General features: G+C 40.2%; 1 protein-coding gene across 3 annotated transcripts in view; it reads right to left on the bottom strand.

Moving 5' to 3' along the window:
• The window catches only part of LOC119728348 (relaxin receptor 1-like), a 44,726-nt gene that overhangs the window by 6,614 nt on the left and 22,176 nt on the right, over positions 1-15,936 (bottom strand). For all 3 annotated transcript variants that reach the window (XR_005271041.1, XM_038200553.1, XM_038200552.1), the window contains 10 exons: positions 14,331-14,402; positions 10,992-11,066; positions 10,553-10,630; positions 9,262-9,333; positions 8,519-8,590; positions 7,236-7,307; positions 6,950-7,021; positions 5,050-5,279; positions 1,455-1,674; positions 206-438 (listed from right to left, as the gene is read on the bottom strand). Coding sequence is in view for 2 of the 3 variants with exons in the window: in XM_038200553.1 (XP_038056481.1) it covers positions 206-438; positions 1,455-1,674; positions 5,050-5,279; positions 6,950-7,021; positions 7,236-7,307; positions 8,519-8,590; positions 9,262-9,333; positions 10,553-10,630; positions 10,992-11,066; positions 14,331-14,402 (1,196 nt within the window). In the remaining variant the exon portion in view is untranslated. The remainder of the gene's footprint in view (positions 1-205; positions 439-1,454; positions 1,675-5,049; positions 5,280-6,949; positions 7,022-7,235; positions 7,308-8,518; positions 8,591-9,261; positions 9,334-10,552; positions 10,631-10,991; positions 11,067-14,330; positions 14,403-15,936) is intronic.

Genomic DNA, 15,936 nt, shown 5'->3' with positions numbered 1-15,936 from the left:
GTGACTAGACTTGTGACTAGACTTGTGACTAGACTTGTGACTAGACTTGTGACTAGACTTGTGATTGGACCTGTGATTTGTCCGATGACTTGACTTGTGGTTGACTTGTGATTTGAATTGTGTTTGACTCGATTACACTCTGCCAAACGGAAGCACGGGGGACAAGTCCCCAATGCGCCCCTTTATAGTTACCGCCACTTCTTACCTGTGTAGGAGATGGCGATTGCGGTGAAGCAGGTCGCGTTCAGTCCCAGAAAGATGAAAGCCGAGTACTCCCAGCCTTGCAGCCACGGGTCGTGGATGTGCAGCGGGAAGCACACGCCGTTGCTGCCGTAGAAATCGACGAAGTAACCCACGCTGATCAGGGGAATCCACGCTACCAGGGCTCCCAAGAACCAGATGATTGTCATGATCACAAGGGCTTCTTTGGACGTCAGCCTGTTTGTTTTACAAGGCGGAAAAGGAAGAGAAAAGGATCAGTGTTTATTAAAGTAACCAAGCTTTATTTTGTTTGCAATTCATGTTTCAATAAACCCTGCACCTATCATTGCAGTGTTAAATTTACACGGTGCAATTTATTCCGTGTGAGCAGTTTAAGACTTAAAAAAAAAAAATCTTGTGTATCACAATTTTTGTGTGTATAAGAAGAAGTGAGACATTCAGAGTTTATGCGCCTCTGAAATTGCTTGAATTTCTTTAGACATTGAAACATGCGTGGTTTCATCAATGGAAGTTTGTTCCAATTATCTAAAACTGTAGATGTACACTGATGGTGTATTCTCTAACACTGTGAATGATGTATATTTTTCACACAATCACGCGGGAATTAGGAAAACACCGAGTACACAGTTTTGTACAAGACGTCGGTGAAGGGCAAAACCCAATATTGAGATGTATACTGATCCTAATGAAGCGGATTTCATAGGGAAAAAGTCAATACAATGGTTTAAGAAATTGTCGAGATGCAATATTGTTCTCAATTCAAATCGGATGACGAATAGGCTTGTGTTTTCTACAGCTACTATATTTTTCCAGACATTCTCAATAACTCTAGAAAGTTTAAGTAGAAATCCTGTCAGCGTTTGGACTGTGTTTTTTTTTTTTGGAGACGGGGAGTATGACCAAGTGATTATAGGGTTCGTGACTCATGATCAGAGGGTCAGGTGTTCGAGTCCAACTGCTGGTCATACGATGCGTCCTTGGGCAAGCCAGTTCACCCCACTTGCCTCTCCCCACCCGTGAGTATAAGAAAGTACCGGCATTAGCTGGGGAGTAACCTGTGATGGACTGGCATCCCGTCCAGGGGGAATGGAAATATTGTCAGTCGTTTCATGCCACTGAAACCGGAGATAAACGCCGACCTGATGGGCCACACTGGCACGTGACAGACTTACTTTTACCTTATTTTTTTTTAGTAGAGATTGTTTATACAAGCATGATAATAATTGTGTCACCTGTGCAGCCGATATGGATAGACGATGCAGATGAAGCGCTCCAGGGAAATGAAGGTGAGCATGAAGACCGACACCTCGCTGGAAAACATGGCCATGAAGCCGGCGAACTTGCAGGCGGAGCCCTGCATCCACTCCAGGGCGTGGGTGTTGAACTGGTTGCGGAACTTGGCGTCGTGGTAGCCGATGACGAACAGGTAGATGGACATGCAGAAATCCGCGGCTGGGATAAGACGGAGAGAAAGAAATCCCAAGTTTGTGGATTGAGTGTCAGAAGTCCACCACATGTAAATCACAAGTAAATCACATGACAAGTAAATCACAAGTTCATTCACAAGAAAAAGACAAGTAAATTTTAAGTTCATTCGACAGCAAATCACATGTAACTCACAAGTATAAGTTCCTAACAAGTGAATCCCAAGTTCAAAACAAGTCCCTAATATTAAGTACGGTCAAAAGTATATGGGGGGGGGGGGTGGTTTCAATATCTTATAACTGGTTTAGGGGACTTGTGGAGGTCCTGTGAGGACTTGTGATTAAGGGCTGACCCAGAACACAATATTTTTAAGGGGGGGGGGGGGTTGTTACCCGAAAAAGTGGGTCCTAAAATTTTCCGCCCTATAAATTTAATATGAAAAGCAGGGGGGGGGGGCACTAAACTTATCATGGTATTGCCGCATGGTGGCGCATTTTAATGCTGCGCCCCCGAGAATCTCATTAAGCAGGCTAATATCTAACTCAATGGGAATATCTAACTCAATGGAAATATCAAAATGGTCAAAAAACTGAATCCGAAACTTTAGAAACATTTTTTTAGCCGAATTACTAGAGCGAGTATGGGATTTTTTTTTAGCGTGGTACAGTTCTAGAAATTAAATTTAAAAAAAAGTAATAATTCGGATTACTCAATATCTGACGTCTGCATCTGAGCACGCACATTTGTTTGTTTTTCGAGGGCGAACTGACATAAAATCAGTCGATATTACCACATTTTTTTCTCAGGATTAATGACTTACAAGCAGCTACAGTTCCTATACGTTTTCAAGGACTCAAGAGAATCTATAGTCTTTATTTGACTGTCTTGTTTTAACAGAGTGGAAATGTAGCCTCCTCCTCCAAATTGCTGTTCCCCAATGATGCCCAAGGCAACATGTTTTTTTTGCGGATTACATTGCGAGACTCGACGAATAACGAAGACAACGTCTGATCAAGGCTCTTGTTGAGTGAATAATGCTGTGAAAATCGGATTTGGACGCTCTCATACATTCTAAAACAACATTCAGTGTAACTGTTGCTTGAAAGATATGGGCTAAGAGATTGCATCTGCTGGGCCGGTTGTCGCCTTGGGCGCGGCTTGCCTCAGAAGATAACCTTCCGTCTGTTGACTATTTTCAGAACAACAGCCTTTCATGTCTTCTGTTCCTGATGTAATCTTTCAAACTTATATGTGAAACAGGGTCAAGGGTATTGAGCAAGGGCGTCAATCGCTTCTCAAAAGTGGGGCAGTGGGGACATACCTTGATCAGAAATAAGGCGAGCGCGAAGCCCTTACGGCGTGGGGCCCGGGGCCGCTTGAAGGTCCCCGGAAAAACATTGCATTCTACATGCTGTGTGGTGTGACCTGAGGCAATTTTTGATCACTTTAACCTTTTTTTTTTTTAGCAAAACATCGTCATTTAAACATGATTTTCGAGTTTGGAGTCATTGAATCAGATATTCTGAGCTATAGAATGAAATATAGGCTACAATATTTTACTTGTGGACGGAAACAAGTAGGGGGGGGGGACCAAACGATATGACACCCCCACTTTAAAACGTGAGGGTGGTATTGAGAAATGTAACCTTTGGAACTTGTTGGATGATACACTGTAATGTCTTTATTCCACTCCCCTAAGCTTGTACCTGCTTAGTTTCCTGCAAAGTCTGGGTAACTTCGGGGATGTACCTACTGAGGGTCAAACAATTTGAACAGCTAAAATCCGTCCCCAACGAAATACACACGGATTCACCATTAAGGATATAAAGTTGTTCTTAAGGCGATTGCACTTGGAATCGCATGTAGTGTTTTTTTTTATATATCGGATTAGCCTACGCGTGTTCTGAAATGTCTGCCAAAAAATTAGGGTTGGAAAACATCTGGGACGAATGATATCGAACTGATGTCTTACTATAGGCCTTATGCCCGCATTGCCCACTCGACAACGAATTTTTGCATGCGAACTTTGTACGAAATCATTTTTCAATACCACACCCCAAGGGCCCGAACATAACCGGAGTACATCTAGAACTCTATCGACGTGAACGCCTTGGCAGTGCTGTAGCCGAGGCCTATTTCGAGACCTTTTGAGACATTTTGATTTCATCAATAATATTTATATTTATAGGGACAATCTAAGTCAAATTACTACAGCCTATTGATTTTCATTAGTTGTTGGAGGAATACTAATACATACAAATGCTAAATGTTAGTAAGACCTTCTCGAGACCTTTCGGGACCTTTTCAAGACCGATTGCCCAAATACAATTTTAAATCCTACTTTACAATTCAAACAACCACACTGATTTGCATCTCGCATTTGAAGGAATTAAGAGGCTTAATTTGCCCATTCGTGATGACTTATGAAGGCATTCGATGCTTCATTATATGAGAGTCCAGGAAAGGTCGTCATTACAGCTCTGCTTAATAGGCGAGGGGTTTCTTCCCATGGGGAGCCACGGCACACGCGGTGAGAGTACGGAGAAAAAAAAGGTCATGTCGTGCCGGTGACGTCCCCGAGGCATCGATTGATGTAGGCAAACATTCGAAGCTTCCGCATGAGCAGCATCCAGGGACAACTCTTCATCATCCGATTCATTGTTTGTCTCGCTACTCTGTACAAACATTTCATTATAATGCATGAGCGTTTCCGTTTGGGGACTTTACTTGTTCAGAAGATGGGGCAAGCAAACTCGATTTTATTTGAACTACTTGAACATTTTATCTGATTCTCTCGTGCGTTTACCTGACTTGATTGTAAAAGAAAGTATATATTTACTTATCTCACCTCCCCAATTACTTTTTGGTTATTGAGCGAATTTGTCTCTTCAATATTCATTATATTCATGACATTACTTCATAATCTTAATCTTAAGTAAATGTATATTGAACAGATGTTGTTTTAACCATTTTCCGGTGTCCTCATTCTTTTCTTTCAGACTTTACCAATTCAAGAATTTCAGTTCCGGAAACTTCTACAAGCTATCATGAAGTTTCCCCTCCACTTCCTAAAAGAGTTTGGCAAAGGGGGTTGGTAGTTTGCCGGAAGTTGGTCAAATTCTTCCCAATGATTGATCAAGTTTTACCCCAAGTAACCAACGATAAGGTACCTTCATACAAAATGTTGGGTAAATAACACTGCCCAACTTATCAAAGTGTGTACTTGGTGCCAGCCACAGCGTCAACACCTGCCGTAGTGGTTCCCAGTCCCTTCAGTTTTCAACTCGATCCAAGTGCAATTTTACTTCATATTTCCCGCCATCAACGCACCGCCAAATGCATCATGGCAAGACCCATGGGTACCAGGGAACAATGAAGACACACACACGTAAAGACACTTACTGCACAGGTTGACGACTACCAGCGAGTGGATGCGGTTCTCGGCCTTCATCAGGTAGCGGCTGATCAGGACCCCAATGTTGCCCAGGAAACACAAGAGGGCGATGGTCCAGACGGACACTCGCAGGATGCCGTCCTTGAGTAAGTTTTCGAAGGAGGAGATGCCGTCGGATCGCGGCTTGCAGGTGCGCACGTGGGCTGCGTAGCGGCAGTACTCGAACTTGAAGAACTCGCTGTGAATTGAAAAAAAAACCCGCCAATCGGAATAATTAGGAGCGATTTACAACACAGGGCGCCACCAAGAGCTCCTCTATAAGAGAGCAGCGAACTAGACAAATTTCAAAAATGCAGCCAAGCCAAAGAAGTAAGCTACCGTACGACATTTTGAACCTTAACTTCAGGGATAGTTTTGTCTCTTTTTCCCTCGTGGGATTAAGTGTGTATTTGAAATTGAAGTACATAGTTCGAGGCTAAAGTTTGGAGAATGATTTATTGGTTTGGACATTTAAGTCTCCTACAGCATTCTTAAGCCTGAAATAAATCCAAAGCCGGTGACGAAGCCGTTGTTTTACAACCCTGTAGGCCAATCCGGTTCGTTAGTGTGACGTCACTGCAGTTTGAACCACGCCCACTGCCATTAAGTAGCATTTGAACCATTGCAACCGGAAGTTAACGCAACTGGAGTGTTTATCTAGTGGTGCGCGCGTGTATGACGTTTTTACTAAAGAACCGGATAGGCCGATAGTCAACATCTGCTAATATGAAAAGTGTATTCCTTGAACAAGAGCTCAAGTTGTTGCATTCAGTCTGCATCCGTCAACTCTCGTTAGGTATTTACATACTGCATCAACATACAGTCTCCCCATAGGGCCTTGTCGTGTTCTATTAGTATCTCAACAGTCTATGCATTGCCCGGGTAACATTTAACGCCCGATCATAGATTCTAGCGGGAAATTGGAGATATATACACGGAAAATTTAACAAAATCTCCCAGATGAACTTCCTATTATATTCTTGGTGTTTTTCTCTCACTGTTTTCCTATACAAACAACTGTGTTGCCCGGGCTTTTATTAAATGAGCGTGCATGAATGGAATCCCTTGGTAAATTAGGAATCAACATTTAGGAGAGAAAATAAAAAAGCATTGAGATTTTGGCATGATTTGACAAGGAACTCCCCCAAGCGATGAATTGTTTGTCACCGAGGAAACAACAGGAATTGCCGTGTCTGTTCCGATCTACAAAAACCAATAACTTGATGATTGCATGCTAAAGTAAAAAAAAAAAACCACATACTTCAGCGGGGAATTTCACTCATTATTATCTTCTTACCAAAAAAGGGCCAATATTTCTTTTTCAAAAGGCAAATTCTGTTGCTTGATTGTTTGGATAACCTGGATTACGTAAACCTGACGTCATTGTGGAAACTTTTAACCCATTTACACTGTTTGGAGATCAATACAATAATGTACGGAAAGTTCTTGGGAACCTTGTTTTAAAAAGAAAAATTGGTAAAAAGAACGCAACTTTTGTTTCTGCCGATCTTGGTTCTACTGAAACAGAAGACATTGCCCGAAGGGTATTGTCAAATGTGTCCCTGTCACCGGTGTGCACGGATTCAACAATGACTTTTGGGGACGCCCGAAACTTCGCCATAACTGTCGCTTCGATGTGAAAAAGAGTAAACTACTCAAATTCCAGTAACCATTTCAACTTGACCATCACTTTCAAATTGTTTGATATATCGATTGTGCCTTGCAATAGAATTCAATATTTTGGGAGCCAAAGAGGATGTTCGTTATAGCCGAATGTTCGCTATAGTGGTGCTCGTTATAGCGGCGATTTACTGTATATGAGACCTCAAGTGATACCAAATCTATTGACATGTTTTATGTGCTACGTACATGTGTTGCAGATTAGTCATCCCTTTGAACATCCTTGCGCTGATGTTATTGATGACGAGGCCTCCTAAGTTTCTGAAATAAGAAAATGCAATAAAAAAAAATTAAAAAACTTAGAAATATTAGGATGTCTTTTTTCTACAGTACCTTCTACATTCAGGGTGTTTCATGAAATGGTACAAAATCAAAAATAGCGCTGCCCTCATAGAAAAACCATTCAGTAGGGTTCTAATGGAACGTCTTCTGGTTGGATCTATAGGGATCTTTACTTGACAAATGAGATACTCACAAATCATCCAGGAGAACAAGGTCATCGAACAGGTCCTCGGGCAGGGACGTCGCCGGATTATTCGCAATCGTCCTGAAGGAAGATTAACATTATCATTTGGTATAAAACATTAGGATTTCCATTCCAAAACAAGCCCCAATTATGCATGAAATTAAGGAGGCAATAATAGTTGTTGTTTTCCTTTTGACTTACATATTTGAAGATTTTGTAAGACAGGAATCGAATCGGGGAATGTGCTTCGTTAAAGTAACCATGGAATCAACACAGGGTGAGTAAAAAAAACACGAAACCCAAATGTCGGGACTATTGTTTTAGTGAAGTTCTGCATGTAGCACCTGCCGCAAAATCTATGATACCAAAGCCCAATTCATAAGCTTTCCTTTAGTACAAGAATCATTCAAATCACTCATGTACTTTTCAAGTTACGGAATTTTAAACGCAACCACCGTTTTAAAGTTCTGTCCACGGATCACACAGAGAGTGTGCGTTCTTTCAGCAAAATGAAAACAATTCACACACATCCATTTGTTTTCGTTTTGCTGAAAGAACACTTACTTTTTTGTGATCTGTGGACAGAACTTAAAAACGGTGGTTGTGTTTAAAAGCCCGTAACTTGAAAAGTACACGAGTGATTTGAATGATTCTTGTACTAAAAGAAAGCTTATGGATTGGGCTTTTATGTCCTAGATTTTGAAAGTGCTAGATTGAGAACTTCACTAAAACAATGGTCCCGACATATGGGTTTCGGGTTTTTTTTTTACTCGCCCTGTAGTTTTACAAAAATCCCAGTGATTGGAATGACATCGACACAAGCAACTTACATCATTTGCTATTTTGTATCCATTTCATGTTTTGACACTGACTCACCAATGGAAAGAACAACTCTGATGATTACTTATTCATTATGCGAAGTTCAATCGGGCAACTTCCCCTCAAAATTTCCCCAGAGCATTACACGTCTGCATAAACAATGTGTTCGTATCATTCCGGTCCCATAACAATACGGTACAAGCCTACGGGGCATATCTGTTTACATTCCTTGTGTGTTCGAGGAAATGTTTCTCTTGAAAGGTATTCACAGCTAAGTTTTATTTTCATGATTTGATTTCTGTATTTGAAAACAATCTCCACCGAAAAACAACGCTAGTATTCAGAATTGCGTAAAGGCGTTAATCTCGGCACTTGAACTCGACAGGCCATGTTTAGAAAGCGTGTACTTTAGTCCGTTATCAGAATCTAGATTACATCAGACTACATAGAGTGCAATCAACATCAATACTCACAAGACTGTAAGGTTGGCCATGTTGCGAAACAGCCCGGACGGAAAATGCCCGATTTTGTTTCCGGAGACGTGACTGTGGATTATGATAAAACAATATTAAGACCAAACAATGTGCCAGTGAACGAAACATGTTCAGATCGTTGCAGGCTAAAGTTAAAACATCACTGTATTATATTCTCGTCTCTCTGACTAGAATGATTTGAAATTTAGACATGAAGATGGAAGGTATTAATAGTAATACGAGATATTAATTAATAATTGATGAGGAATAATAATAGTAATAAAAATAGCAATATTGCGTTCTAGACAAAATGCCGACTTTTTTTCTCTGGATACAGCACACCAATACCACATTGTTTACAACCTGTTCATTCCTCCTTTGAAACTAAGTGTTCCGTTCAAGTAAAGTTTATTATTCGGAGATGACTACATTAATGAAAAGCAAATTAAGGATTTCTGACAGAAAAAAACCACATTACTTTTATTCAAGAGAGGCTGAGAGCCAGCGGTGGCAGAACACTTTCGAAAGTGGGGGTTTGAGTATACATAGGTCAGCTTTTTTTGGGAGAATTTACATTCTGTCTTCAGTTTTACTCCCGCTTAGACTGAAACATAATAACATGCATCAAACTTATATGCACGCCTGTTTTCAACACTGCAGACAATGGTAACCTTCAACATGAAACTAGTCTATTTCAAGAAGTATAGATGAATAGCATGGCGCATCTATGTTGTGAAACTTACAGTGCTGTCAGCTCTCTGAAAGCCTGGAATGTGTCTTTCTGTATGGTGCTGATGTTGCAGTTACTCAGCATGCTATAAAAAGAGAACAATGCCGGAACATTATTGAGACTTTCTTTCAAATTATTTAATGTTCGACAATTAGGTTGAAAACTAACATATAGCTTGAGGTATTTAAAGATATACACTGAAGTCCAAATCTAACTCTTAAATTATGGTATATGTACCACTATAGTCGCATTCAAAATTGCCAGCTGAAATAATGTTGACGTCCAAACTTGTACCAATTTAATCGAGCATTTTGAGGGGACGTCTTACGTCGAAACGTACAACCATCGTGATCAAACTGTCGACCAAAAAAACATGTGGGTCAAAAATATGGGTTCTTCTTCTTCTTCTTCCAAGCTCTGCGCCAACTTCATAATGTCGAAGACTTGGGCACACTGTTGGGTTCGCAACTTGCGGATGGAAGGGGGACTAGCGTAGTTGGAACGGGGGACAGGTTTTGAAATGTAGACAAGGCAACACGCACCGTCGTACCAATCCATACTATGATGTTTTGCACTGTAAAGCTCTTCAGCCAACAAAAATTTGTGGTATGAGTTCGACCTTAATTTTTTCCACTCACCAGCTGGGCTACTGAAACTAGCCCGCAGGTATTTACACTAGCCCGCATGTTTTCTTTTAGAGAGTGTCTCATAAGCAACAATGTGCATATATGTAAAACGTGTATCCTGAGACAATTTTCAGTGTTTTTATTTAACAAACAGATCTAATAATTTAACCCTAAACATTTAATAAAATTAGACACAACTTGATATAGGTTTGCTTTCTGAATTTAATGATTTATATCTTCATGTCCTTTTATCTTTGCCGTATATAGCCCAATAATTTTTCACTCGCCAGCCAATAGTTTGAAAAGCCCGCCGCTGTTTTGACTAGCATTTGGCTAGCGGGCAACCGTTAAAGTCGAACCCTGGGTATATTTAAACTAAGAATAATTGTACTCCACAAAACGATTTAGGAGTTTTTTCCTTTAGCACTCGGTGCCTTTAAGCGCCAATATCACTCATCATTCACGAATACCTCATGCATCAGATGCATGAGTATGACACAGGAACTTCAAAAGGATATCAGAAATAACATGTTCTAACTTATTCATAGCGAACGCTGTTTCCGTTTTTCCACGGAGAGTTGAAATGACAAATTACTCATGAATTATAGATTTGTAAAGAAATGACGCGCCATTTTCGGGACTTGGCTGAAAAAAATATATAAAACAGGATGTACTCACAGGATGCTGAGGGGCGGATTACCGGACGCTGAGAAGTTATCCGCCGACAGGTGATGCAAGGGATTATTAGACATATCCCTGTGGGGAGGATTAAGGAGAGAATTCAGCTGATATTACAAAGAAAACAAAAACTTCCCCATTTTCAGAATCGCACGCGGCTTCTTTGTATACGCAGGAAACCCATTAAATCGGTATGAGCAAGTCAACACTTTCCGGAGTTTTTAAATGTGTAGAGCTCTATATAAGATTTATTAGAGAAGTTATTTTGGCCATTATTAAATTATGCAAGCGCATTTATAGAGTAAATTGCATTGGATAAATTGAGTCCCAGACGTAAATAAGTCACCGTCTTCTCGGTTTGGTTTGAGAGTTTAAGGTATATGGTGTTTTACTGGAGAATGGAACCTTGGGAATTTAAATTATTATTTCACTAACTTACAGCCACATCAATTTGGGAAGGTCTCTGAAGGCGACACCGTGGTTAAGATCTCCAATTTTGTTCTTCTGCAACATTCTGGAAAAAAAATTACAAGTTATTCAGTTTAAAAACAATCACAATGCATTTGAAATAAAGCTTTATTCGGGATCCAATTTAAACAAAAAAAGTGAAGGAAAACAACTGCCTTTTGAACATTTTGTCGATATATGCATGGCGGTCACAATACGAGGGCGCGGTTTGGTCTGGGTAAATACAAAAAGTGTTTACCCAAAGCAAATAGCACCCCCTATTGTGTCCGCAATCTCTCAAAATGGCCAATAACCACTGCGGATCTCTATACGAAACGACAGAGTCTCGGTAAAAAAATAATAAATCAATGTGGGTTGCTTTGAAGTGGGCCATTCGCTGTACTCTTGACCGTCTCAGACGGCCTAAGGACTACTGTGATGACGTCAAGAGCGCGAGTGACCTTGTTGGTGAATCGTCATTGAAATGCCGGTTGTTTCCACAGGCGATTATTATGCGTCGTGTGCCAAGGAAAAGTATAATGTCCCAGGTACGCAAAAAAACAACAACACTTTTGGAGATAATCGAGTTGAAAGGTTTTGTGCTCTCATTTCTTAATTAAAAATCATAAGGCTGAAACGGTTGACTCATGAAATTCGTTAATAATTGAAATAATGTGGTGCATTTTTGTTTCAAAGTATTTTTATTTACGTTTGTATGCTAACGACCTTATACCGGGAACTCCCCCTGTCACGTGCGCTTAAGCGGCTTGTTAAATCACAACATCCTTTTGCCGGGAATAAACTTTCATTTTGCGTACCCACTTCAGTGGGACGTTAGCGCACTTGAACATATTTTGTTACATTAGTATTACGCACTAACGTCCTCAGTTGCCGGGGGAAGATATTGAAAAATCTTCCGTCTTTTGTATACTGTTAATTACGTCAGAATGACGTAGCCTCTTGAGACAAAATTTGTATCAAATGAAAAATATTTCCATGCACTATCGATTACCCAAAGAAAATCCAAAGTTGACACTTTGACCCATTTTTGCCCAAACGATTCAATTAGCAGATCTACGGCCCCAAACGTACGTTCTATGAATCAATTCTTATGGCCAAAACGTCAGATGATATGATACCTGCATTGCACAGGGTAATGAATTTGCAACGCTAAATTCATCCAAAGAACAACAGATGCAAAATTTTTGTTTTGAACTGCGATGCAAAAAATACTATCGCAATCTATTTTCGAGTACCTTTCTTTCAACTCCTCACGGACTGTTTTCGGCAAATTACCAAAAACATTACGTGAAAGAATGTCTCTCCGATGTTTTGATCGCTGTAAATGATTGACAGCGAGTTTTAAATTCTATTGAATTCATAGCTCGAAAAATAAGAACATTTTCACCTACATTCTTTTGCTCCAACAAGTATTGCTAAAAAAATACATCTTGTAACTAGAAAGCTCTCAGAGAGCGCACACCTCCGCCAAGGTTAAATAATTTCCCGCCATTACACACAGCACCAATGCGCAAATGTGGTTTCTAAAACAAATCCTCAAACTCAAACATTTTGTAGTTTACATGTACATGCCTGTGTTGGTCTACCTTTCCACTCCCCATCACATAAAATGGTATAATCCATTGACCTGTGTGATTAGATTAGGTGGGCGATAATGCATACAGGGTCACCTGGTCAGTGCCACGCACACGGGTAACAAAGGGTGAAAGCTTTCCATATGATGGGTGAAAAATCCGTTAAAACGAATCCTGCATCCAGACGCCGAGCCGGATCTCTTCCAAAATCTAATCGATTTGTACTTGCCCCAAGGACCACCCCTAAACCAATTTTTATGAAAATCCGTTCATAACTTTTTGAGCCTATGCCGGTGAAAACATAACCTCCTTGGCGGAGGTAATGAATGAATAATTTTGATAATCATGTCATGTTCTGAAATCCAGAATGTGCAAGCGTGTAATGCACTATGCAAATGCATTATCCCAAGAAATAAACCATTTTAAAGCAGATATACACAATCCCCTCCAGGGCAAACGTTTACTCATGTTTTCTTAGGTTCACCTTCCTTTCTCCAGCGATCAACATAAAACCACATTAAAAAGGTATAACAGTAAAAGAGGACGATTTTTTTTCTCTTCGAAATCCATGATGCACCTGCCTACATCCCCAGTTGGGCTTTTGTCACGGACAGCCGATAGCAGCGCTTTGATGCCGTAAATGCCAGCGATATATTTCACCCTATCACAGTTAAAGCTCCAAGTGATCACTAGCGGTTTCTTCTTTAAGTGAGCGATAGATCATCGCGTCGTTCCATCAGAGGACGGCGATACTTCAACGCCCCTGTACACTGACTGACCGGCGACTCCAATTTTGACCGTAATATCGCTTAGAAGCAAAGCCAGATGTTATTTCACGCAGCAAGCAATAAACCATCGGATGGCTGGATTTCACTGTGGTGAAAACAAACCCCGTTTGTGCGATCAGAAACTGACAATCGCTCTCGAAATGGCGAAAGCAAACCAACAGTGTGCTATTTTTAGGCTTTGCCCTTACAAAATTGGATTGTAAATGAGAACAGATACCGACTGCGTTATCACCGACATAATTATATTACTTTTCTGGGGCGACCCAGTGAGTGCTACATGCCTCGACATGAGCAATACTGGTTGTCCATATAATGAAAGTCAGTGGTCAAGTATTTTACTATCAAAGGGAATAAATGTGTGCTTGGCCGGTTTAAAACACTCTGTTTAAGACTGGTTGAAGTCTGAATGCTGATAATTATTCGGCTCGGATAATTATCCGCATCGAGGTTACATGTTACTTAGGCCAGCACTCATGAGATCGTTAAGTTTGATTTACAAATTCTCCTTACTTTTGCCGGACGAGAGCCATGGCGCTGGCCAAGATGGCAAAACGGAATTCATTTCTTGAAAGTCTACAGCAACACCTCTAGCTGTTGTGAAAACGATCACGTCAGATCGCAAGAAAATCTAGCCGCGATCACACCCACAATTAGGATCCGAGGTAAACGCGATATAGCAATGTAAACAATCCTCACAGATGATATTTTGAATCCCGATACAGCAATCTTTGACAGATAATCCTCTGAAATCAAGACCATTTTTACCAATTGGGATGATTTTTAAGTATTGATAGCAGTCCTTGCGTTCGCTCGGAAGCCCACTGCGCCCACGTATATCGTTAGTGTTCATATAAAAGCTATAGGTGAATGACCAGCAGGATTCAGTGAGTTGCAAGAAGTGATCAACTTATTAGTAAGAAAATCACTCAAGTCTAAATGTTAACTTACAGCCAGTATACTTTGTGCAGCCCTTCGAAGACATCCTCGTCCAAAGTCTCGATTTCATTCTCATTCAGGAACCTGAAGTTAAGAACGCGGTAAAAAGTACCAAAACAAATTGCAAGCCTACAGTGTACAATTAATACACATTCAGTGATGTGCACATTGAACCAAACTTAACGGGTTAATGTTTTTCATTTCAACTATTTGACAGTTTACTTCTTTTGTGTATTTTTTTCTGTTGTGTATTTTGTTTTGTACAGGAACCACGGTTCAATTTAGTGATTGCGTAGCTACAGGGTTGTGCAAAAAGAATGAAACCCACTTTTGACGGGAATTTCAACCTCGAACTTGCTTAATTTATTTGAAATGTTTTTGTTGTTGTTGTTATAATGTAGTGAAGTACGGCTCTTCAACCATAGTCCTACGTGCATGGTGACAACATCTTTATAAAAAATCGCAATATCAGTGTTATCATGCAAATTTGAATACAAGTCAGCAAAATCACTCAAATCAAGCTCCAGAGCTTAGTCAAGCGGATGGAATAAAGCCGTTCGTGGACAAACAGGTTTGGCACCAACTACCATATCTAGAGACAAAATACGCATTTTCAACCATATTTTCGTCACTTAATAAAGATCAATATTTAACACCAATAAATTGAATTTTTGAAATATGCTAAAAAAATAGGTGAAAATTGCTGTCAAAGGTGGGCTTCCTTCTTCTTGCACCGCCCTGTGGAAAGGGGTCGCCCTTGCCCTTGCCTCAAAAGGAAAAGAATTTGCACTACTTTGGTCATGATGAACTCAAAGTCATGACCCCGAGGGTGAGGAGAACAGGAACAAAAAGTCTCATTACTCTTTATCTCGAAAAAGCAATAGGGCGAGTCTAGGAATGCAGTTATCACGGCTGCAATAACAGTACGTCCTATTTAAAATCAGGTCATTACAAACGAGGTGACGTATGGTGTGAAAATATACCTTTTTATTCCTAACCCTGACTTTATTCCTACTCTGACAGTTTTAAATGGCAAAAGACTGGGGCGTCTGCCTTCCTGAAATGCATACAATGTACCATGCGTGCTTTAAAAAAGCACTATGCAACAAGGTATATGACAAAAATACACTGTTTTGATACAAACTCTATCGTATTTGAAAACATCCAGAAAATGTTGATTAGAATTCAAAACAGAGTTTGGAGTAAAACAAAGCGAGGGAATTCTTAAGATAGAACGGTACCTAAAAAAATATTGAAACTAAACTTATTTTTCTTGACCTTTTGACGTTTTGATAAGTCAGAAAACGATTGGTTGAAACATAGTATGTCTCATAAAGAACCGGGGTTCATCTTGATTTGGCTCTTCACATACGCGAAATTCATTGCTCTCACAACTTGTCTGTCATAGTTAGAGTTCGTAAGGCGACAGTTCGTATATTAGGATGGCAACGAAATAAGTGGAAGAAAAGAAACCAAAAGTTAGCGATAGGGATGTTTTGGTATGTACCCATTACCACGCCTTTAAAGGCGTTTGCCTAGTATTTATATTCTCGCACAATTTTTTGCTTTTTCGTATAATAAAGTTACACGGGCGAAACAAAATTGAAAGTATTAGTAT

Source organism: Patiria miniata, unplaced genomic scaffold (genome assembly GCF_015706575.1).
Source record: "Patiria miniata isolate m_02_andy unplaced genomic scaffold, ASM1570657v1 HiC_scaffold_20, whole genome shotgun sequence".
Lineage (NCBI taxonomy): Eukaryota > Metazoa > Echinodermata > Asteroidea > Valvatida > Asterinidae > Patiria > Patiria miniata.
The sequence above is the reverse complement of the archived record's forward strand: the minus strand, read 5'-3'. Positions and strand labels throughout refer to the sequence as shown.